The sequence below is a fragment of the Abramis brama genome (assembly GCF_963993115.1).
Source record: "Abramis brama genome assembly, chromosome: 19".
Taxonomy (NCBI): Eukaryota; Metazoa; Chordata; class Actinopteri; order Cypriniformes; family Leuciscidae; genus Abramis; species Abramis brama.
This window is the reverse complement of record NC_139981.1, coordinates 20,090,012-20,114,412: the sequence shown is the minus strand read 5'-3', so window position 1 is coordinate 20,114,412 and position 24,401 is coordinate 20,090,012. Positions and strand designations below refer to the sequence as shown.

Below are 24,401 nucleotides of genomic sequence, written 5' to 3'. Positions count from 1 at the left end.
TATTGACTATATCCCACCAGAAACAAGGAGCCAAAGTTGCAACTAGACTTCAGAAATAGTGAAACAAACTGTAATTGTATGTGCGTATATCAGTCTGCAAATTTATTCACACACCTCTAGTTGTTCATCCTGTAGCAGGTGTAGTACCAGAGCTCTCACATCACCGACAGCCTGGGCATCACTGAGGAAAGTGAAAAGATTGTAGAAGACCATAACCTGCAGGTAGGTGAGAACGGTGTAGCGTGCGTGCCACGAGCTGCTCCTTGAGATCTGTAACAAACAGTGCCAACTGCTGGTCAAATCACACATTAAACCCTCACATTCACACATGACTCATACTGTATGTGCTGAGTGTGTGTGCCTTATGGGCACTGACAGTCACCTCTTCAAGTGCACTGAGGACTTGTGGGATCTGTTCTGAGTACAGCAGCCCCTGGGACATGAGAGACAGACATGTCTTGGCGTCTCTCTTCATCTCATCATAGCTGTCGTCGTTCTCCACAGGAGCAATCTAGAGAGAGAGTGAGAGACAGGCTTAAAAGACTACAAGACTTGCAGACAGTGAACTAAATTACAGACAAAACTGGGACTCACTTTGAAGAGGAGAGGGAGGAGACGCAGCTGTTCCGGGACAGCAGAAGAGAAGGAGTGTCCAGTGCTGGTAATCAACCACTTCAACACTAAAACGAACAGAAAACAGTTACCCCAAATAGTCCTGGACCACAAGCACTTCTGCACACTTGTTCAAACACAAACAGAGAGGTATACAAACTACACACCAGTTTTGAGTAATCTGATGGCCTGTGTCCTCTCATCTTGATCTCCCTCCGTGTTTCCCTCCACTACGTGGTTTTGGATCTCCTCCTCGCCCTCGGTTAAAGGCTTGAGTCTGGCCAGCACACGCTCCGTGAACTCTCCGATGTGCGGGGACGTGGTGGGCTGAGTGTGTGGCAGGTTCACATCGATCATGAAGATGTAGGTGAGCACACTGAGAGATAGGAGAAGAAGAGAGAGACAATGAGTGGATCTAAATGTGTTGCTATAATACGGAGGGTCTTAATAAAAAATTTGCTCTGAAAAGTCTAAACGTGAACATGAATGATGTTGATGTGTTTTTTGTGTTCAAGCACATACCTGCCGATGCGTTCGCGTACGTTCTTGTAGACCTGAGTGAGCTTGGGCTCGAGGTACTGTAGTAACCTGTGAAGCAGCTCTGGGACTCTCCACTGCTGCTGAGCAAGACCTCCCTGCAGCACATACAGACGGCTGAAACACAGAGACACAGACAAACTTAGACATGTAGCAATGAAATATATAGAGGTCACAGTGATCATTTCCCCTATTTAAACCATAACATTCAGCTTTCAGAAGATGAAGTGTGCGGCAGTGATGTCATACCAGGCGTCCATAAGCGAGCCTCCTTTTCCTGTGACCGGTGCTTCCATCAGCAACTCAAACAGCCAGTGGAGCTTTCGTGGGTCTCGGCTCTCCTGTACAACACACACATGTACACAAGGAATAATTCAGCTGGGAAAATATGAAAGCATATACTACTGTTTAAAAGTTTTGGGAAGGTAAGACTTATTCATGTTTTTGCAAGAAGTCTTATACTCACCAATGCTGCATTTATTTACGAAATATTATTTTGATTTAAAATAACGATTTTCTAGTTTAATATATTTTAAAATGTAATTTATTCCTGTGATGGCAAAGAATATCTAATATGATGATTTGATGCTCAAGAAACATTTATTAGTATTATTAATGTTGGGAAAAAAAGTTGTGCTGTTTAAAATTTCGTGGAAACATTTTTTAGGATTCTTTGATGAATAGAAGGTTTTCTTTCTTTTTCTGCTAAGTATTTTTTTTTTCAAGATTCTTATATAAATAAAAAGTTCAAAAGAGCAACATTTATTTGAAATATAAATCTTTTGTAACATTATAAAAGTATTTACAGTCATTTTCAATTTAATGCATCCATGTTGAAAAAAATTAATTCTTTAAAAATAAAAATAAAACTTACTGATGCTGAACTTTTGAATAGTAGAGTAAATCCACAGATTGCCTGGTCATTAGCCTCATTTATTGTAGAATATGAGATAAAATTTAATCCACAATCAGTGTTGGGTGTAATGCTTTATCAAGTAATTAATTACTGTAATTTAATTACATTTACTTCTTATGTAACTGCATTAAATACGGTACATACTATAGAACAACTATATATAAAACAATAGTGGATTTAACATCAAAATTTAACATGTAATGTTTCAAATGTATTTTTTTAATGTAATTTTCTCACTTTAAATACTTTGGACAGTTAAAAAATAATTTATGCAATTTTATATTATTTATTTCAGTTTCATGTCTATCCTTGTATTGTTCAACTGGTCGAGGTTGATATGGAATTTGTAATGCAATACTTTTTAGAGAGAGTAATTAGTACAGTAATCTAATTACACTGTTGAAGATGTAATTAGTAGCTAGTAATTTATTACTTTTTTAGAGTAACTTACCCAAAACTGTCCACAATTTGAAATAGCATATTTTTGCAAATATTTTTCCCAAAACCCAGTGATGCGAAGCATACCAATAATCATACATCCTAATAAAAGACAAGTACATGGTCAAAATTATCCTTACGCAGGCAGTGGCAATGCAGGTGCCCCAGTCCGCATACGTCTCTATGGTGATATTGGAGAGAGCTTTACGGAGGAGTGGACATAGCAGAGCCCAAAGTTTTTCCACCTGAAACACACATATACAGACTCAGGCAAAGGTGTTTACATCGTCATTCTGGTCCAAAGAGCCAGAGTCCAAACATTTGAGACCCAAGTGTTCAGGTGTGTAACAATGCTGATGTTGAGGACTCTTAATTTGTTGAAATGCACATGTGTGCAAATACCTTGCTGAAGCTCCAGTGTTTGGAGCCCCTGATGAGTCCAGAGATGATCTCCGCCACACAGCGCTGGGTGCTTTCATGGGTATCCGCAACCAGACGCTCCATATGAGGCTTCAGCAAGGGCAGGAAGGCATCATCAAAGTTCCGGAAAAGGCCCTTTTACAACACAAGACATTTTTATGAAGCAAGTGATCAATCATTTTTAATTTGGAGAACGCTGTTTGTTTGGATGCCACTCAGATATAGAACCAAATTGGTTTGAACAAGCCTGAAAACCTGGCTCATAGACTTCTACAGTCTACATTTCACTGGGTTTGAAAAACAGACTGTAGACGTGCGTCTAAATACTCTTACCTTAAAGAGGCAAAATCGCCGTGGGCTGAATTTATCATTCCCCTTCCTATCCTCCAGAGACAAATAGTGGATGAACTGATCGATGAACAGCCGGTCTGAGAAATGATCATATATGATCCGTTCACTCTACAACACAGAAAACAGGCATAAACGAACCTAAACAAAAAAGACACTGAAATATAAAACCTCTGAAATTAAGAGGTGGTACAAGCATATTTTGAGTTGAGGAACAAAACTTGGTTGGGTTTAGATGTTACTAGAATTGAAATTGAGCATACCTCATTCATCTCTTCTCTTGTTTTGCCCAGTTTGGGCTGTTCCTCAGGAGGGGCATAGAGCATCAGGTTCCTAAAAAAAGAAACAAAATAATAACATATTTAGCATTTGTATTGTCTAGCTTTTGAAGATCAGCACAAAATATGTTTTATATTATATACTACCATTCAAAAGTTTGGGGTCAGTAAGATTTTTATGTTAAAGAAATTTTAAACTTTTATCCAGTTTTGGATGAAAAGGATAAATTAATCGAAAGCATCAGTAAAGTCATTCATCATGTTACAAAAGATATCAATTTCAAATAAATGATGTTCTTTAGAACTTTCAATTCAGTCCTGAAAAAAAAAGGATTATGTGACTAAAGACTTTAAATTGTAATTATATTTTAGAATATTACGGTTTTACTGTATTTTTTTTAATCAAATAAATGCAGCCTTGGTGAGCAGGAGAGACTTCTTTCAATAACATTTAAAAAACAATAATATTAAAAATCTTATAATGAAAAGGGAGATCCTTTGGCTTCAGGCCTTATTCAGAACTTTGCAGAGGGAAAATTCATTAGTAAACAACTTTTAATTTTCCACACACAAAGCTATTGTGATTGGCTTTGGAAGATGTGAAATATGGTGAATGAGTCATATGGACCACTTTTACTGTGTTTTTTGGAGCTTGACAGCCTCTATGAACTGTCGATGTATGGAAAAGAGCTGTGTAATGAGTCAAAACCTCCTCTTTTGTGTTCCACAGAAAAAAATTATAATAACAGCAAACAGTTCTTTTCCATGTGTGGGTAAACTCTTCCTTTAAGCACTGTGTGTGTACCGTGGCCATGTGGAATAACCCCAGTGGGTTTTCTCAATGAAGCAACATTCATCCCAGTCCTGTTGGGAGCGCGGCAACCTGCTGCTGTCATACTGCAGCCACTGGTTATCAGGCCTGTCTCCCACCAGCAGAGAGCCTAGAGCTTTACCATCACCTACATGAAGAACAGGAAATCACAAATCTCAGATATACTTTGATATGTGTCCATTTAGTAAGACTACAGATGGTATTCAACCAGAATGAGTTTTTTCTGCCGCCACAGGAAATGCATTTCTGCTCTTGACCGTAAGTGGTGCTATAACCAATAGCTGGAACATTAAGCATTTACATGATAAATTAGATTAAACGTTATAATACAATATTATATTACTGTTATTATTATTACCTGTAATTTATCTTCATTTACAAGGAAAAACATCACAATTACTGAGCAATGTTGCAAACGGTCTCTTTGCGCCATCTGGTGGTGATTTCACGAATGAGTGTCACATGTGACTGGGTTGTATTTAACATTGCAGTCTCTCAGCGGCGGGAATAGGCATTTTGGTTGACTACCTACTGTATATACACTCACTTCTTACTGTACGGTTAAGTGTACTCACATGACTGAAGAGAGGTTTTGAGTTCAGAAATGTCGTAGGGATTCACTGCCACTTTCTTGTGAGGTCTCTTGAGCTGCTTTAGAATTCCACTCACTGCTGATATTGCACCCTGAGCAATAAATAGCACAGAACAAGAAGAAACATGTTTTTGTTTTTGCTTTCCTTTCACAGATATGTTCTGAAGTATAATTTTGAACAAACGCACATTGCGAACTAAGAGAGAGTCGTGGTTCAGGCTCTCAATGAAAAAGAGGACTGCAGAGGAAGGCAAGGGCTGGTCATCTCTCAGCATCAGAGAGAGGAAGCCGATCGCTATCTGCTCAAACTTCCAGGGTCTGCAAAATAAACCAGCATGGGACCAATGAACTTCCATTACCATCCAGTCTTTTGTAAATCCTTACAAATAATTCAGAGACTGCAATCACAAAGAACAATTTCAATAACAGCAAAATAAAGAATAATGACAAAGATTACAACAATATTTTAGCATAACTGTTCCTGTAAACCCTGTAAAACAAAGTGCTGTTCATTCTAACCAGACGTACATGTTTCGGTCGTAAAGGCAGTCCAAAAGATCCACCACTAGCTTCTCATACTTCCTGTTAGGATTGATAAAATAAAAAAATTACTCAGTTTTTGAGTATATCCACCACTTAACCGGATATAAACTTGTAAAGCATATTTGTATGCAGTTTTTAAGCATTTACTCACTGCACTGAGTCTTTGTTTTTCTGTTCCTGTCTCTTTCTTCCCTCCAGTTCCTCCTGTTCAGAGGCATCACGTGGGGTCGGTTCTGGATTACTGGATTTCATAATTTTTAGGGCAACATCCACACAACTCTCCGGAATCTGAATACAAAACGAAAGAGAAAAGTGTAAAGATACATATGTCACAAGAAAAACGGAGTTTGTATAGAAAGAAAAAGGTCAAACTGAGGTGTGCGATGTCAACAAACACATTAGCATTTAAAGTTTAAAGTGATATAATTATGTTAATATGTTAACAGGAAAGCCTTTATTTATAATTCAGTTTATGCATCTCGTTCATTTAGGCTGCTATTTGCTGAACTCACAGAAAAGTCAAAACCGATGGTCTCGTACTGGCGGTGGATCTTGTCGGCCAGGTCATCGAAGAGCCGCACGATTGAAGGCTTCTCCAGAGACATGGAGGGGCTCATGCCAGAACGAACAATGGCAGGCCATGTCAGAGCGATGGAGTCCCAGTACTGCAGGGTAGCAAGACAGACCCCAGTGTGGTTCCCTAACAGACAGTACAAGGCACCCTGGAGAAGATTAAGACAGACAGATCAAGTATGATCCTATTCAGTTTCATATATCCTATATCAACAGAAAGAGAAAAGATTTTTAGTTTCTTTCAGGGTGTAAACATTGTGAGAGACCTACTTTGAACTGCTGCTGGGTGACGTCAGTGCGGTCTGGGTCCAGGTACTCCAGCACGGCAGGGATGATGTCTCTGCAGCAGAAGTTGTAGGTTGACAATGCTGTGAACAGCGCATTCTGAGCTTTACTCCTCACCTGAGGTAAGAGAGAGAGAGAGGCTATTCATGTTGCATTCATTGCATTTGAACGTGAATGCATAAGTGTGTGTGTTTGTGTATGGTTTTGTCATACCTGACTGTATCTGCTGGTGGACAGTCTGAGCAGGTCCTTCATCAGGTCCTGATGAACATACCTGTAGCTACACCCATCTATTGTCAGATTTCTTAACTGAAACACAAACAGGCATAAACACACTCAAAACTACTGAAATCATAACTTGGTGAAGAGTCTTTAAGATACAGGTTCATCTAATGGGAGGCAAGTTATACATATTATAAAGCATTCCTCTCATAAAAACCTGTCCAGGTCATGCATTTTACCCCAAAATCGAAAGTTTTTTTTTTTTTTTTGAAGAAGAAAAGTATTAATTTCTTTAAAAAAATTAAAAGAAATTAATAATTTATTCCGCAAGGATGCACTAAGTGGATCAAAAATGACAGTAAAGACACTTATAATGTTACAACAAATATTTCTTGAAAAAAAAAAATCCACAAAATATTAAGCAGTGCAACTGATTTGAACTTTAATAATACTAAGTAATGTTTCTTGAGCATCAAATCAGCAAGGATCATGTGACACTGAAGACTGGGGTAATGAGTGCTAAAAAAAAAAATCATCTTTACCATCACAGGAATAAATTACATTTTAAAATATATTAAAAGAGTTATTTTGCAATGATATATTTAACAATATTACTGTATTTTATAATTAAAAAGCAGCTTTGGTGAGCATAAAAAAACTTTTCAAAAACCTAAATCTTTTGAACTGTAGTTATACAAAACATTCAAAATAGTTATTGAAATAAAAGTTATTTTATTGAAAAAATGACCCAGCAATTTTCTTGACAGGTTTCATAAGATTCACCCAAATGCTCTATAAAATATATTAAGATTATAATTATTATTATTACTATGAGTTACCTCATGTTGCAGCATGACTCTGTCTATGAGTAGAGCTCTAATGTGCTGTTTACTGCCGTGAAGCTGGAGAGAAGAGAGAGTGTCAGTATAATACTTGTCAAATATAGAGAAGATGGACATTAAATGTGTCTCACCTTGTTCTCCATAGACCTCTTAATCAGACTGAAACTCTTCCAGCGGGAGTCGAACTCATGTTTGTGTGAGCCTTTAAAGTGGAGCAGGTCATTGATGATCTATCGAGAGAACACCAAACATTGTTCACGCCAATGCTTATTACCAATAAAATAAATATCACATGCATATTACACACACAAATGTTGGAGAAAACCTGACAGTGTGTTGTGGTTCACCTTTATAATGGAGAAGAGGGATTTGATGTCGTCTTCTGAGTGCTCTAGTGTGTAGTCTGTATAGATACATAATAATTAAAAACAGCTTTCATTTCACTCAATATGTAAGAACTATCATTCATAAAATTTCTCTATAGACGTTAAAAGGTTTGGAAACAAAACCTTAAAGTTTAAAACTAGAAAGGGTATTTAGGTATCTTAGTATGTTGAAGTAACTTACGTAGTAAAGGTCTAATTGTCTTACAGATGTCCTCTCTGTAGTTCTCTCTAGACAGGTCTGCCAATCAATCAATAATCAATAATCAATATAATCCACTGCAAAGCAATTCATTAATTAATATAGCTCCAGCACTGGAAATGCTCACTTACCATAGTCTATTCCAGTGTAAATTTTTGTCTCGTTTAGCTGAACCATACTGTTGATCCTAAATGAGAAGCAGTAGAAAGTTAAAATATTACCAAGTTAATATATTTAAAAAGAAGTTTACCAGAGCATCATATATAGTTGGACAATCTATGCAATGGTAAAATCACAGATGTTTGCAGAGTTGGTTTTTTTTAACTGTAGTACACTGGCGTTCAAATGTTTTGGGTCAGCAAGATTTTTTAATGTTTTTGAAACAAGTCTCTTATTTTCAACTAGTCTATTTATTTGATCAGTAAAAACTGTAATATTGTGAAATATTATTACAATTTAAAATAGCTGCTATCTATTTTATTATATTTTAAAATGTATAAAATCCAAATTTTCAGCCACTCCAGTCTTCAGTGTCACATGGTCCTTCAGAAATCATTCTAATATGCTGATTTGATGCTAAAGAAACATTGCTTATTATCAATGTTGATAATCTTTGATGAATAGAAAGTTCAGAAGAACAGCATTTATTTGAAATATAAATCTTTTTTAACTTTATAAATGTCACTTTTGATCAATTTAATGCATGAATAAGTATTCATTTCTTTAAAAAAAAAAAAATTCTTACTGACCCCAAAAAACGTTGCACGGTAGTGTACATTGTGTGTGTTACTCACAGCTCCGGGACGGGTTCTCCATTCATGGGGGGCAGAAGGGGGCTTGCTCCCAGAAGACAGTTATGAACAATAGACAGACTCTGAAGAACATCATCCCTAAAGAGACATAACACACAAATTAGTAGAGCAAATTATTCTTTCTTTGATCTTTTTCCTTGAATGTTCTTTTGTGGATCAATGGCATCAAAATATCATTTGTCCATGAAAGAAACAAAAACATCTATAAACTAATAAATCATTCTTGACTAATAGTCTCTGACTTCTGTAAATCAGTGAAACATGGTGTGTCTACCACAGGGTCCAGGGAATATTTAAAAACATTTTGATTAAAAAAAAAAAAAAAAAAAAAAAAAAAAAAAAAGACACTTAAAATATATATATATATATATTTTTTTTTTTTTTGCCTAATAAACACCTGAACACATTCAGCCCCCTTTTAAAGAAAGTCCAGTATAATATGAATTTAAAGGATCACATTTCTGGTTTGGTGTTGATACATAGGAACTTACTGATGGGGCTGTGTGGGTGCACAAGACAAAAAGAAAGAAGAGTTTTTATGAATTCAAACAAGGCTGACCTGCTCATGTCCTGTTCTCCCTGTGTGTGTTTCTGCAGACGCTGGAGTTCCGGCTTTAACAGCAGATCCAGCAAGTAGAAAACAAACTCTTTCTCTTCTGTGCTGGGTATGTGCCACTGGATGTCCAGCTTCCACAGGTCTCCAGGCCGACCCCAGTCCTGATCCAGAGAGGAGACAGAGACAACTGGTGGAATATCAGCCTCCATTACATGATTTTTGAAGAAGAGACAATATTTACTATTGTTTTGTTAAATTACATTTACTGAATGTCATCCTTGTTATCTTATCTTGATCTTTCTTTAAACTGCCCATATGATAATATACTTTTTTGTATATTACCTTTCATGAGGTCTGTAATATACCTCTTTGTGAGTGTAAAAAGTCAGCACAGTTTCAAAGATAAAAGAGTTATTGTCACCCATTCTGAACTGTCTGAAATGAGTCGCCAGTAATTCCAGTCTTACTTTCTGCACAAACCTACGTAGGTTTGTAACACTTTTGCATAATGCCAGCCTATGGCCTTCATTGGCTGCCCCGCGAAGAACATTTTCTTCGAAGAACCACTTTGACCCGCCCTTAAACACTGTAGCTGAGGCATGTAGGAGTTTGGTTCAAGTTGTCGACATGTTGAGAAGACGCTGTTTTCAGTGAAAGCAAATCCATTTTGCATGCTCTTGAATTAAACAGAACTCAGGCTTAAATTAAAAACTGATTAATGGACGGTAATGGACGTTTCATTTCCGACACACAGTCACAACAGAGTGGGCCATCGGACCAATCAGAGCAGAGTATGCCTTCAGAAAGGAGGGGTTTAGAGAGACTGAATCCTTTATTGAACCATATTAGACACTGTGAGAAAAGAAGTGATGCAGCAATGTATATTATGAGAAATTTAAAGTGTTATTGGATCTTGGATGCCTGTAAACCTATTGTAAGAGACCTCCAAAACAAAATTAGGAACTAATACATAATAGGAGCACTTCATTGATTTGTTCTCATAAATGTTGAAAACAAGGGGAGTAAAAGCAGTTCTGATTTTCTGAGAATGCTGAGGCAGAGTCAAGTTCAAATGAACCACGCATTAAGACGTCAGACAGTTAGGAAGAGACGTCTGTCTGTCTAAGAAAAGGTGCTTAGGCATACCAGTGCTAAAGAGGGTGACGGAGCTCCACTTATCTGTTCATTTACTCAAACATCTCATCTCTTTTTCTTCAGAGATATTTGATAGGATAAAAGTAAAGCCTGGTCACAGGAGCAAACACAGAAATATCCTAGTGGGGACTTCCCAGTCACTCTGTTGTTGTGAATGGTAATTTGCACATATATACATACACATATAATAAATATAAATATATAAATATATATATATATATATATATATATATATATATATATATATATAAAAATATATATATATATATGCGTCACTATGAGAGGTTTAGTGTTTTTTTCCCTTGAGGCTGACCTTGATTGGTAGGTATGTGTCAGTGTGCTGCTGGGCACCGTGAGGAACGCTGCAGTACTCTCTGGGATAGATGAGGGATGAGGAACGCAGGGTGTGATAGAGCAGCTTACAAGCCAGACTGTAGCCCGGCTTACATTTCAGGTGCAGAGTCAACTGAAGAATCTGCACTAGCTGAGACCTGTAGAGCAGCAGCTGATCGCCATCCACACGGGTCACCTACAGACAAAGACAAGGACTGTGATCTTATACATCTCTGTCTAGATATGTTTCTCAGAATCTAGAGTCAAGATTTCAGATTTCAAGAGTTCTAAATTTCTAGACATAGATTTATAATTAGAGTTTGATTTCTAGATTTTTAGCTTTATTTCTTCAAGTATTGATAGGTTATGCACTACCCCAAATTAGTCGTCAGCTAGATTTATTTTTATTTTTAGAAATTAATATTTTTATTTTGCAAAGATGAATTAAAATGATCAAAAGTGACAGTAAATACATTTATAATGTTACAAAGGATTTCTATTTTAAATAAATGCTGTTCTATTCATCAAATAATCCTTAATGGTTTCCTCAAAAATATGAAGCAGCACATCTGTTTTCAACACTGATAATAATAGGAAATGTTGCTTGAGCAGCAAATCAGCATATTAAAATGATTTCTGAAGGATCATGTGACACTGAAGAGTAATGATGCTGGAAATTCAGTTTTGCCATCACAGGAATATTAAATAACAGAACCAGTTATTTTAAATTATAATAATATTACACAATATTACTAGACAATTAATGTTTTACTTTATTTTTGATCAGATAAATGCACCCTTGGTGAACATAAGAGACTTCTTTAAAAAAATTAAATAATCTTACCGACTCTAAAAGTTTGAAGTTCCTTTCATTTCTAAATTGAGATTTCTATATTCCTAGAGTTCGATTTCGAAATATACATTTGAAATTTTTATATATATATATATATATATATATATATATATATATATATATATATATATATATATATATATATATATATATATATATATATATATAAATAAAATCTATACTTCTAAGACTTTAGAAATTTCTAGCTATCGATTTCTATATTAGGATTTCAGCATTTCCAAAGTTACACAGCTACTTATCCACGAGTTGTAGAATCGAGTGACTGACCTCAGACAACAGCTGGAGGTTCCACATCAGTTCTTTATCCAGCTCCTCTTCATTTAATACCTCTTCATCTGAGAACACATGGCATGTTAACAGGAAACGCACAACACATGTAGCAGTCCATATACTGACATTAACACATTAGGTGCATGTGCCAACTTACTGGATGAGATTTGTAATATGGCATTACAGCAGTGAGGCAAAAAGAGCTTCAGAGCCTTTGCTGGGTGACACTAAAAAGGAGAATAATCATTCGAAATCGTTTTGAGAAACGCTGTCAGCTGTGAATGTCTGAGAGTTGAGCTCAGGACACTGACCTTGGTTGCAGCTCGGCATATGTCTGCTACCATCCGTCCAGCAACGTGAGTCTCAAAAATGTTTGTAGTGGCGAAGTTGAAGACTTTTCCAAGAGCCACCTGTGAAAATGAAGGAAATATGTTCAGGTATCATCACATAGTCATAGCAGCCCTACGGAAATACACTTCAGTTCAAAAGTTTGGGGTCTATAATATTTTTTCTGTCTGTAAGATTCAGAAAGGACACATTAAATTGATCAAAAGTGACAGTAAAGACATATATGATACAAAAAACACTTTTGAATGGTAGTGTATGTTATGACTAGCTTTAACTCCATGTGTGTGTTTGTAATGACCTGGAATATTTCCATGGAGCATTGTGTGAGGATAGTGTAGAGTGTGGAGGACAGGCCCAGCTCCAACAGACTCTCTAGATGAGTCATTTTCTCTGTCTCCATCTCCTCCCGGGTCTGTTCCAGAGTACTGATGTCAATCAGTGCAAAACACCTAAATACACAAACATAAGAGGGAGAATGAAGATACAGAAAGAAAAACACATGTACAGTATTTATTCGGTACTCTGAGTTCTGTACCTATCAATAAATTGAAGAACAAAATCCTCAAACTCTGCAGAGGCAGAACACAACTCTTTTTCCACCTGCACAAAGAAAAATCAAAGGAAAGACTGAGTCGCACATGAACTATCACGCGCAAAAATAATATAAGGACGGGAGGATATCTGACCTGTGTGAGGTCATTTCTTGTCTGAAGAGCAGCAGAACAGTCCACCAATGGCACAAGAGTAACAAAAGTTGCTAATAACTGGAATGTTATCTGAAAAAATAAAAAGAATATTTGAAAACATACACGCCTCCACAAGACAAACGAAATTTGTAACTTACATTGTAGAACAAAACACCAAAGTATCGCCAAGTTTATTTTATTTTTTTTACCACAGGCTTTACTTTACTCATCAGTTGAAAAACTCCATTATAAAACCCCATAGGAAAATCTCGAGGTGAACCAAGGGGTAATTTTGTTATGTGCTTGTTTTTTTATATTTCTATTTATCTTTAATTTCTATTTATTTCATATTAATTTATATTATATTTCTTTTTAATGGTTCAATTTAAGCTTATTTATTTCAGTTACATTTTTTTAGTTTATCATCTATTATTTATATTTTATTTCAGATTTATTTCCAACCATTATAGTTTTAGTTAACAGCAACACTGTCTTGAACAGACTCTCACCATACACTTGCTGAAGTCATTGGGGTCGACCCCCGGCAGAGCCCTCATGAGGAGAGGCAGCATGTGTGTGGGGCCCTCTGGAAAACTCTTGCCCCCGGCCACCAGGCTCCGTGCCACACTGATCATACAGCTTAAAGTGGCTGTCAGCTGATGAGGCTCAGTGAGGGTCTCCATGGCGGGATATGTCCTTAAATTAGAAAAGGGTCCCAAAAATGCTTTTACGTGATTATGATCAAGCACACCATCAGCTTATCATCAATTTATGTAGTCTTAATGTAATGTAATGTTATTGTAAGTTGTTAACTTAAAAAGACATTAGCATGTGCATTAAACAAACAAATACACACACACACACACACACACACTTACTTCTCCAGCACTGGAGGAATGACCAACTCGGGTCTGAGCAGGGCAAGGTTTTGCAGGGCCTGGGCAGCATCCAGACTGCCGGTTTTGCTAAACATGGCAAGAAGGACGGGCTCCTTCATGCTCTCTACAAAGTCTGTGATGTCCTGCTCACTGAGATGGTGGCTTTCGGGAACAGGGGTCAGCCACGTTGGCGTCCGGTAACGTTCTCGATGCAGACGTTTCACAACGCTGGCAGGTAAACGCTGAAGGAGTTTCATGAGTTTCATCTGGGGTTGGACAGAGCAAAAAAATATTTTTGGGGGATTTTGAACAGGACTTATTATGGAACTTATATTTACATGCAAAATTAAATTATTATTATTTTTCTATTACAGTGAAGGGGAGGAGGAAGGAAATCATTGGGGAGAAAGAGGGGAAATGGCCTGGAAATGGTGCTCTGACCACAATGATATTATTACAACTGGGAAACAGACTGAATGAACAAAATTCCCATGCGGCACCCACATCTGTAATGGGTCTGTAATAATGAGATTTATTTTTCTAAGCAGACAAAGTGTCATTGAAGCCTAAAATACATTAAGCAAACATGGAATCGTGGATGGTTTAACCTTTTTTTTAATTCTACTGAGCATTTACGGTCAAAAAACCAAAAAAAAATCCATTTGATCAAAGGGACGGATATTAACTTCAACTTCAGATTCCCATTTCAACAAGTGAGCATGTCGGCCTTCGACACATTCTTCACTGTCATAAAGCGTTTTGTACCCTGTGATGCCCACCACAAACAAATCACACACTTCATTTGCATCATCAAAGGAAGAACACTTTCTGTAAGCTTCTAAAAAACAAATCAGATGTTCTACAGACTGAACATCTCATCAACAATGTGGCGACAATAAAAGGACAAAGCTTTCGCAGGGTTTTACAGTGACAACTAGATGCCTCTCGCAGACAAAGCAAACACGCAACCCTGGAAAGATGAGCTGTCCTCGTCTATGAGGAGATGCTTCCAGGAAAAGAATGGCATGTATTGTTGATAGCAGCAGTGTTTTTGAAATGGACACAGCTGCAGGCTATTCTAAAGCATTCTGGGAGAACGATTAAAATCTGGATAGCAACCCGACTCATTTTGCTCTTTCTTCTTGGTTTTAAAAATCATGTGGTAATGTCTAGATAATCCAGTGAATTTGTTTATTCTTATATTTTTAATTAGTTTATACTTATAAATACTATTATATCATAATTATACTTTTATAATAAAGTAGAAATGAAGCATAAATATCAGAATCAGAAATCCCTAGCAGTAACTCACCAGCCAGCGGCCGTGATTAGACGGGTGTAAAAACAAGGTGATACTGCTGAAAAGGCCACTGAGCTGGGTCTGGGTCTGTTTGCTTGGACCTCCCTAAAAACACATTAAATATAAAGCAAATGTATTACATCATAACTTGATGGTATTTCAATAGCATATTTTCATTGGAAGGTGCCTTTATTTCACACTGACCAGCAAAGCAGATATCCAGGTGACCACATGACCGATGTCATAGGCATTCGTCAGATATCTGGAAACCAGCATCTGACTGGATCCTACAGGAAGATTAAGACTCCTCAAGATCCTGGTGAAGATCTGAAAACAGACACAGAATACAAACTGTAGAACCCAGCAATACTGAACTAGCTCTGGATTTAATGAATTAATGTGTACATGAAAATCACTTAAACAAGAAACCTGTTGCTAAAAACAGACAGCGGACTAAAATTTTGGAGTGATGTCCTCACCTTTGGTATATAAGGGTCCCAATCTATGTAACCAATGTTGTCATTTGCCAGTCGTGCAAAAAGACTGACAAGATTCTGGAAAAGACGAAATCGGGTTAACACTAATGTAATGAATCAATGAGGTTGTGAAAGAGAAATCCACAGATTTAACTTCGGTAGTGAGACAATCATACCACTTCCCAGCTTGGAAGGTTCTGCACCGACACCCACAGGCTTATCAACTCATCAAACCAAAGTCTGTGGAAACACATAATTCAAATAAAGGTATTTTAGTGTATTTTTAACTCTGGAAAAAATATTATTTGTATTGGATGTGTGACCGTTACGTATGTAAGGGTTAATGCCCGACGAGGTGTCCATTGTCAGGTTTTAATGGACGACGGCGAGGCGTGAACCGTCCGACGCACAGCGGAGTCCGCTCGATTTATAGTCCGTATAGATACTTTGACTGCCTGTTGCTATGGTTACTCACAGCTGATGTAGCCAGCGCATTTATTTATTAATTTCGAATGGTAAACAACAGTCAGTTTCACCAGAACTCCTTTACTAGTTGTCCTCTATCACTTTTTAATGGACACCCTGCAGCCAATCGGATCCAATCACTGTGCAATATACACTACCATTTTAAAGTTTTGGGCCAGTATGATTTTCTTTAAAGAAATTAATACTGGAAATTGTTGAAAATTCAGCTTTGCCATCATAGAAATAAATTACATTTTAAAACATATATATATATTTTTTTTTTTTTTATTTTTTTTTTTTACAATATTACCATTACTGTATTTGTGATTAAATAAATGTAGCTTCGGAGTACATTAGAGCCTCACTGACCCCAAGCGTTTGAATGGTAGTGTGTGTGCTAAATTTATCTTTTCCATCTATGATTTCAAGTCTAGCAGAAAGACTAATAGGACTGACTTTCCAAGGACTCAGAGTGTGTCATAAGGTTCAGACAGTGCGTACTTGTAGCCCTTATCATGCAGCTCTGGGGGGAGTGTGGTGGGCAGGAAGAGCTCAAAATATCCCATCGCCTTCTGCATGGTCACGTCAAAAGGGCACATCAAAGGTTTCCACTCATCCAGCATCTCCTGTGTTGCTGATTCTGGGAAATAACTGCATGCATACAAACAGACAGACAGAGAATGATTTTGTTGTTGCTGACACCTCAAGTGTTATGCACACATATAACAATACTAAACCTTTGTGATGTTTCTCTTTTTTAATATGAATTTAAAAGTACCTAAATATCATGTTAAACTGTATGCAGTACAAGTAAACTCTCATTAACTGGATAACATATGCTTTTGTAAAATGAATGAAGCCACTTCAAGAATCACAACATCCTGTCGATAATCTACTGGCCCATACATGAGCAATCTGCAAACAGTGCGTTATCTGAACAAGCTAAAAGTATGGACTTCGCTGACCGAGCGCATGACAACCTTTTCTGTAATCCAAGTTGAGCCGAGAAGAGCTCTGAACATGCAGCCTCACCTCACCCTAGATACCTTCCATAGAGTCTCTTTCTTTTGTGTCACTGTTTTTAAGTAGAAACAAGCCAATCATATGACTGTCTCTTTCTAGTTCACTTACACTGTATTAAAACAGTTTTATCCTCATTTTAATAGTCTGCAGTTGAAAAATATATTATGTCCTTTTTGACCTCCTGCTAAGGAACGGATTGCACTGATCCTGGGACACTTCGGTCTCTCAGAGACAGGAAACTCCAACAAAGCCAAATTAAAATAGAATTAAAAAGGATTAAATGACTAAGGAGAAACTGAAGATCGATTGGGAGCGCAGTTAATGTACATTCCAGTCAAATGTTTGGACACACCTGCTCACTCTTTATTAGTTGTCATATACTAAAGACATGAAAACTATGAAATAACTAAAATTACAGTTTAGGAAGTAGTGATCAAAACTTTACATTTATCAGCAAAGCATGATTTCTTCAAAAATAATTATATTATGCTGCTCAAGAAACCGTCCCTTATTATTATCAATTTTGAAAATAGTTGTGATGGTTAATAATTTTGTGCTTAATAATATTTAAAGAATAGAAAGTCTAATTTCTGAAGATTCCCAAAATACTGATTGGTAGTGCATGTCTGGCATAACGAGTATTTGAGTAAATGTAATTAGTTACTGTACATAAGTATATTTTTGCCTACTTTGTAGTTTTACTGAGTATCAAAGATATTGCCAAATTTTACCCTCTACTTAACTACATTTTTTAATATTAATTTATGAAGAGTAATGCAATTAAATGCACTGTTAAAATCAGATACTCTAAGACTTTTACTCAAGTCGTATTGGAATTTGTGACTTGAAATGGAGTCATTTTTGCTGTAGGATTATGATATCTGTACTCAAGTATGGTTTCTGGGTACTCTTTACACCTCTGAAGATATGCAAGTACTTACGGCCTGCAGTTCTTGATTAAGGCCTTCAGAACTCCTTCCACTGAGCTGCAAAAGGAAGAGAAACTTGAAAGTGTCCAACACTACATACAATAACACTTTAATTCCATGCAAACAATTCTACAATAAACAAAACCAACACACTAGTGTTTGTTAGACCCATTCATGCATTACAAAAACTAACAGTCTCCTGTTATAATCCCCCAGAGGTGGGGATGAGTCTAGTGGCAGAGGAACTTTTGGGAAGTAGAGTTTTTATTAGGCTGATTGTCCATCTGTGACCTATATGCTGCTTAAAAGCTGGTCAGCAAAGCTATTTTTAAAGTTTTATCAACCCCCTTATCGTGAAATTCTGTTCTTAAATACCAAAACATCAAATCACATTCACCACTCGCATGAAACCCATCAAACACATGCACCATAAAAATCACACAGCTAAACAAAATGTAAAAAAACCTGTGAGTGTCACCAAAAAATTGCAGATATGCGACACCCAGACAGGGCCTCTGAACCTGATGACCTTAGTTTTGAAATAGGCCATAGTAATCTTTCACCTCTGGACTCATTCATAGGAAAGAATGTGATCCACAGTAGGGATTTACTGCTGTAGCCCGTGTAGAGGGAGGCAACAAGGATACTGGAGTATCAGATGTCTGCATTAAAGAGCATGGGTGAAACAGACGCAACAAACACGCTCAGCACTCAGGAACAACGTACAATACGCTGTGTTCAGTGTTGGCTTGGGAATTCCAATTGAGCAACAGAGTGTTATTGAATAGTGTGAGAGCAATACAGCATTGGATTTCACAGTGTGAGTCCAACAGCCTGTGTCGGGGTGCCAGTATTTTTTTTGTGCAATGTGACAAGCATCGCATTTCGCTGACAATCTAATAATATATATATATATATACACAGTGCAATGCATAAGTGAATACACCCATGCTAAAGTTGACTAAAAAGAGGAATAAAAAAATCATATTTTGGAAATTGAACTTAATGCCTTAATTTAAAAAATTAGGAAAAATCCAACCTTTAAGGACACCAATTTTCTTTGTGAATGAATAATGTATCGTAAATAAATAAATAAATGTTCTTCCTTAAAATACATGGTGCATAAGTGAGTACACCCCTATGTTAAATTCCCATAGAGGCAGGCAGATTTTTATTTTTAAGTATTTTTTTAAAAAAATTTTTAGGATACTATGCATCCTGATAAAGTTCCCTTGGCCTTTGGAATTAAAATAGCCCCACATCATCACATAGCCTTCACCATACCTAGAGATTGGCATGATTTTATTTCAGTTAGCCTAAAAGCTAGTTTGATTTGCATTGAGAGATGATCTTATGGAAAGTACCCCATGCCAATCTCTAGGTATGGTGAAGGCTATGTGATGATGTGGGGCTATTTTAATTCCAAAGGCCAAGGGAACTTTATCAGGATGCATAGTATCCTAAAAAAAAATATAAAAAAATACTTAAAAATAAAAATCTGCCTGCCTCTATGGGAATTTAACATAGGGGTGTACTCACTTATGCACCATGTATTTTAAGGAAGAACATTTATTTATTTACGATACATTATTCATTCACTAAGAAAATGGGTGTCCTTAAAGGTTGGATTTTTCCTAATTTTTTAAATTAAGGCATTAAGTTCAATTTCCAAAATATGATTTTTTATTCCTCTTTTTAGTCAACTTTAGCATGGGTGTATTCACTTATGCATTGCACTGTATGTATATATATATATATATATATATATATATATATATATATATATATATATATATATATACACACACACATATATACAGTACAGGTCAAAAGTTTGGAAACATTACGATGTTTTTATATTTTTGAAAGAAGTCTCTAATGCTTATCAAGGCTGCGTTTATTTGATCAATTACTGAAAAAAATTACTGATTACCAGTAGTGTATATTGTTGTTACAAAAGATTTCTATTTTTAAAACATTTGCTTCTTTTTATTTTATTTTTATTTTTATGTTTTTACTTTTTATTCAAAGTATCCTAAAAAAGTATCACAGTTTATGAAAAAATATTAAGCAGCAGAACTGTTTCCAACTTCGATAATGAATCATCATATTAGAATGATTTCTAAAGGATCATGTGATAGACTGGAGTAATGATCCTGAAAATTCAGCTTTGCATCACAGAAATAAATGATCATTAAAGTATAATAAATTGAACACCAATTATTTTAAATTGTAATAATATATCACAATATTACATTTTTTTTCTGTATTTTTGATCAAATAAATGCAGGCTTGATGAGCAGAAGAAACTTCTTTCAAAAACATTAAAAATAGTAATGTTTCCAAACGTTTGACCTGTACTGTATAATTACAAATATATATATAATTATTATTATGTTGTTTTAAACACATTCCAGAATTAAATTACAAAAAACCTAAGTCATGTAGAAAAAAAATTCCTGTTTGGTATTTTCTGTAATTTTACCATTAATAATGTCTTAATAATACAGGATAGGTCAAACATATCTGAAAATATAAGTCAGACAAGGAACCATTTTGGCGTAATTCAATTATTTGGCATAATTCAGTATTTCAACAAACAAATTCAGTTGTCATCTTGTGAAACTTAATTTTTAATAAATCCAAAAACATCCGTTTCATTTATGTATATAGTATGAGATGCAGAATACGCATTGATGATCAACAAGGAACAAAAAGACAAACAGACGTTGTTATTGTGCACCAGCAAAAATGTCATGCATCCACAGCAAACAGATTTAAAGACAAAAAGCGAGCGTAAAGCCAAAGACCACTGGGACGAAATGAGAGCCAGCGAAACATTGAGTGCAAAAAAATTATTTAGTGCACCTTTAAATATTAACATAAAATAACAAGGTCCTTACCACCTCTGAGCAAGTTTAACGAGAACGTGTTTAGAGGAAGAGCGCGGCCGCAGAGAACTGAATATGAGAGGAGATAAAAAGACAGGCACACTCAGCACTTCCCGTCTACTCAGACAACATTTTTATGAGATTCTCAACATCAGCACCAGTTGCAAATTCCCTGTGACAGACATCAGAAAAACAAAGCTGGGATGGAAGTTATTAAGGTAACTATTTAATCACATTTATTTATCCATTTTATTAAATTGCAAATATTTGGCGACAATTTTAAACCACAATCCATTCAGAATTAAAAAAAAAACATGAATCCTCTTTTATAAACTCTCTGATGAGATATGCACGTACCTGGGAAACCAGTTCAGGCCGAGGTGCTCGGTCTTTGAGTACAGGATCCTGTCCTGCAACTCATACAAGGGTCGCCATGGCAATTCTATATCCTCTCTTGAAAGCAGCTCCTTCTTCCTGAAAGACAAAATAGGGGTCTTAGGGGTGGGTGGATATTCAAATCTCAAGAGCTGTTCTGACACTCTGCGATTACAAATCTGTGAGGGATAGTGAACAGTCATAATTGCATTGATGTGAGGTGAAGAATCAATTAGTACATTGCTACATGAATAAAATGTAAAATTGTTTATGTTAATTATTGAACTATCGCATTATCTTAAAGTCAATCTTACTTCAGCAGGGTGATGAGGAGACGGGCGAAGCTCTGCATCAAACTGGTCTCCAGTTTGGGGATGGTGACCAGCTCGTACAGCAGCTTGACGAAAAGCACATGGTCCTCTTTGCTGAACTTTCTTCCATATAATCGCATGTACCTGAAGGACAAGGATGTATTGTGGGGTTTTAAAAAGTACCACTTTATTCAAACTATATTGTGTCTCTCTCTGATATTAACCGTTATGATGGTGAGTTGTATGATATGAAACAGATTGGTGGTTATTATCAGTTTTAGAACTGACAGCGTTATTGTGCTGACCTTGTGCTGATTGGTGTTAGATCATAACATCAACAATGTGCATCTATGAATAAAATCTAAACAAATTTTGATTGCCCTAAAAATGATTCCATTTAGATGCGTTTTCAATTGCTCCATGTTGAAATATGAACATAAAAGCAACATGTGATACCCAAGTAAATCACTTTAGCAGATTTAGGTCAAGCTGCCCAAGCTTGCTTTCAATGAAAAGGAAGTGGACTCATGGCTGACCTGACACAATCGAATAATCTAGGTCATACCTAGAATCTGTGCTTAGGCTGGCAATGCCGATACCTTACAAAGAGGGTTTTGTGCGGATGCTCTCTGGACTGGCAGTGATAAATAAAGCCATGTCCTTCACACCTAAGTGCACATAGAGACAATTTCTAACACAAACACTACTATGTGTGTCCCAATTTTTGTACTTATGCACTGTTATATAACGTTTTGTTGTATAAATAGTGCGAGTAGTGTGTTCACACTGAAAATAGGCTATCCGAAGTGTAGAATAGAATGTTGGACACTTCATGCCCTCAACTGTCGCAGCTTTAAAGGGATAATTCAGCCAAAAATGAAAATTTTCATTCTTCAGCTGAACACAAAAGAAGATATTTTAAATAATGTTGGTATCCAGACAATTGACGAAGAAAGAAAACATAAGAAATAAACTCGTACAGGTTTGGAACAAGTTTTTAGGTGAACTATCCCTTTTACTTAGCGGAGGGGGAGGGGCGATCAGACTCCGATGCTGAATGACAAAATAAGTACCGTATAATATTATTTCATACCATTCGACAAGGTTGAGTACATAGTGCATAAGTACATAGCGTTTAGAGATTAAGTGCGACATTTGGGACACAACTAACGTTACTGACTCTAGGACATCTCCAAAACATGGACATACCATGCAAAAAATAAAAAGACAGGCAATCTGGAGACCCATGAATAGATTTAGTGAGGAAGAATATGATGTCTTGGCTTACTCAAATGGCTTGGATGACATTGAAAACAATATTTCTCTGAATGTTTACAGAGGAGTATTGCTCATAGTCACACGCAGTCTGACATCAGTGACAGTTTGTGCTTGTTGTGCTCTTAAAATAGCACTGAGTGGCTAAAACATGACCAACAAGCCATTTTGCAATCACTGACAAAATATGGCTTGTTAAACACCAGTCATTTCCTTACCTTCACTGCAATGAAGGCTCAAACAAGTAGCTCTATATTTGATACTTTTAACACCAAAACATAACGTTGTTGCCAATTGACTGTATTTGTCAACAATGGGCTATCATTTATAAAAACTTAAACCTAAACAACTCAAGGTAATGGTTTTATCCTACACGCAGTTAAAATCTCGCAAAGTGTTCAAACTGAACGTTATAAAATATATATTTGAACGTTCTTCCACAACGTTTGTTTGAACAATGACGCAAGTGAAACAGAGTTGACTACGCATGCGCATCAGCAGTCAGCGCGCACTGATTAGCGCTCTATTTAAAACGCAAGAGAGATATTTTTACCCTAGTCTGCTTTATCCTCCTAAATACAAAGGGGTCATTCGGTGTTCCCGTAATACTGTCTACAGAACATCACATTTCCTGTTTATGATATTAAGGTTAAGGGAATGTAGGCCCTATTTAAGATTCATGAGCATAGACTGAACAACTCCACAATTTAATTTCGTCGGCAGATCAAACTATCAGGAGGATTCCTGAATAATGTTTGATGAGCTAATGCCTGCTAAAAATACTTACGTGGAAAGTTTCCTCGTCCACAACAAGACACCTGGCCATATCTCTCTGAGTTGGACGGCTCGGCCGAGGTTTCCTTTGATCTGTGCCAAAATTTCATTGGACTCTTCGTCTAGTTTGTCCTTGTACGGCAGAAGTTCGTTGTAAACAATATCTTTTTGCGGAACAAACCCTAATAAATCGGATGCTTCTTTTTTCATATTACAGTCCCCCAGTTGTGGCTCCTCCACTTCGATTATTTTAAAGATAGTCATCTATAAAATATTCCAAACAGTGATGAGCTTCTGAGATGGGAAGAGAAGTATTAAAAATGATAAAACTAAATAAATGTCAAAACCATAATACAGCCGTGGTCTTTTCTTGCTGGAAGACGCGCACTGTCATGGCTCATGTCGTTTCTGAACTCTCTAGGATAATGATGACTTCTTTTAAGCAGAGCCGCTTGCTGTCATGTATCATATTTCTACACGAGCGCTCCGTGTATTCGTTTCCATTCAGCTGTAGCTAACAAACACACATGCCGCAACTCCACCCTCCTCAGCTTGCGTCACTTCCACCTTGTTTCCAACATAACAGATCCAAGAACAGTTTACTGAGAATGGACTACTTGCACAACTACTTCCGCGTTCTAGTTAGT

At 36.6% G+C, this 24,401-nt stretch overlaps 1 protein-coding gene across 2 annotated transcripts in view; it reads right to left on the bottom strand.

The window, feature by feature from the left end:
- psme4a (proteasome activator subunit 4a) overlaps positions 1-24,401 on the bottom strand; it is a 30,583-nt gene extending 6,182 nt beyond the window's left edge. The window contains exons 1-44 of one of the 2 annotated variants that reach the window (XM_084092813.1): positions 23,768-24,401; positions 21,709-21,849; positions 21,377-21,493; positions 21,032-21,088; positions 18,141-18,185; positions 16,678-16,827; positions 15,888-15,951; positions 15,715-15,789; positions 15,440-15,562; positions 15,248-15,340; positions 13,936-14,201; positions 13,567-13,753; positions 13,058-13,147; positions 12,907-12,971; positions 12,670-12,820; positions 12,335-12,433; positions 12,181-12,250; positions 12,021-12,088; positions 10,860-11,075; positions 9,395-9,552; positions 8,818-8,913; positions 8,155-8,210; positions 8,006-8,062; positions 7,786-7,841; positions 7,570-7,668; positions 7,436-7,498; positions 6,588-6,683; positions 6,360-6,491; positions 6,029-6,238; positions 5,668-5,804; positions 5,502-5,555; positions 5,162-5,291; positions 4,957-5,065; positions 4,355-4,508; positions 3,535-3,604; positions 3,257-3,382; positions 2,906-3,058; positions 2,644-2,748; positions 1,399-1,490; positions 1,135-1,266; positions 780-988; positions 595-680; positions 383-511; positions 115-270 (exon numbers count right to left, since the gene is read on the bottom strand). In XM_084092813.1, coding sequence (XP_083948939.1) covers positions 115-270; positions 383-511; positions 595-680; positions 780-988; positions 1,135-1,266; positions 1,399-1,490; positions 2,644-2,748; positions 2,906-3,058; positions 3,257-3,382; positions 3,535-3,604; positions 4,355-4,508; positions 4,957-5,065; positions 5,162-5,291; positions 5,502-5,555; positions 5,668-5,804; positions 6,029-6,238; positions 6,360-6,491; positions 6,588-6,683; positions 7,436-7,498; positions 7,570-7,668; positions 7,786-7,841; positions 8,006-8,062; positions 8,155-8,210; positions 8,818-8,913; positions 9,395-9,552; positions 10,860-11,075; positions 12,021-12,088; positions 12,181-12,250; positions 12,335-12,433; positions 12,670-12,820; positions 12,907-12,971; positions 13,058-13,147; positions 13,567-13,753; positions 13,936-14,201; positions 15,248-15,340; positions 15,440-15,562; positions 15,715-15,789; positions 15,888-15,951; positions 16,678-16,827; positions 18,141-18,185; positions 21,032-21,088; positions 21,377-21,493; positions 21,709-21,849; positions 23,768-24,018 — 5,193 coding nt within the window. In that variant the 5' untranslated portion in view covers positions 24,019-24,401. The remainder of the gene's footprint in view (positions 1-114; positions 271-382; positions 512-594; positions 681-779; positions 989-1,134; positions 1,267-1,398; positions 1,491-2,643; positions 2,749-2,905; positions 3,059-3,256; positions 3,383-3,534; positions 3,605-4,354; positions 4,509-4,956; positions 5,066-5,161; positions 5,292-5,501; positions 5,556-5,667; positions 5,805-6,028; positions 6,239-6,359; positions 6,492-6,587; positions 6,684-7,435; positions 7,499-7,569; positions 7,669-7,785; positions 7,842-8,005; positions 8,063-8,154; positions 8,211-8,817; positions 8,914-9,394; positions 9,553-10,859; positions 11,076-12,020; positions 12,089-12,180; positions 12,251-12,334; positions 12,434-12,669; positions 12,821-12,906; positions 12,972-13,057; positions 13,148-13,566; positions 13,754-13,935; positions 14,202-15,247; positions 15,341-15,439; positions 15,563-15,714; positions 15,790-15,887; positions 15,952-16,677; positions 16,828-18,140; positions 18,186-21,031; positions 21,089-21,376; positions 21,494-21,708; positions 21,850-23,767) is intronic. The other variant, XM_084092814.1, reaches the window with a different exon arrangement.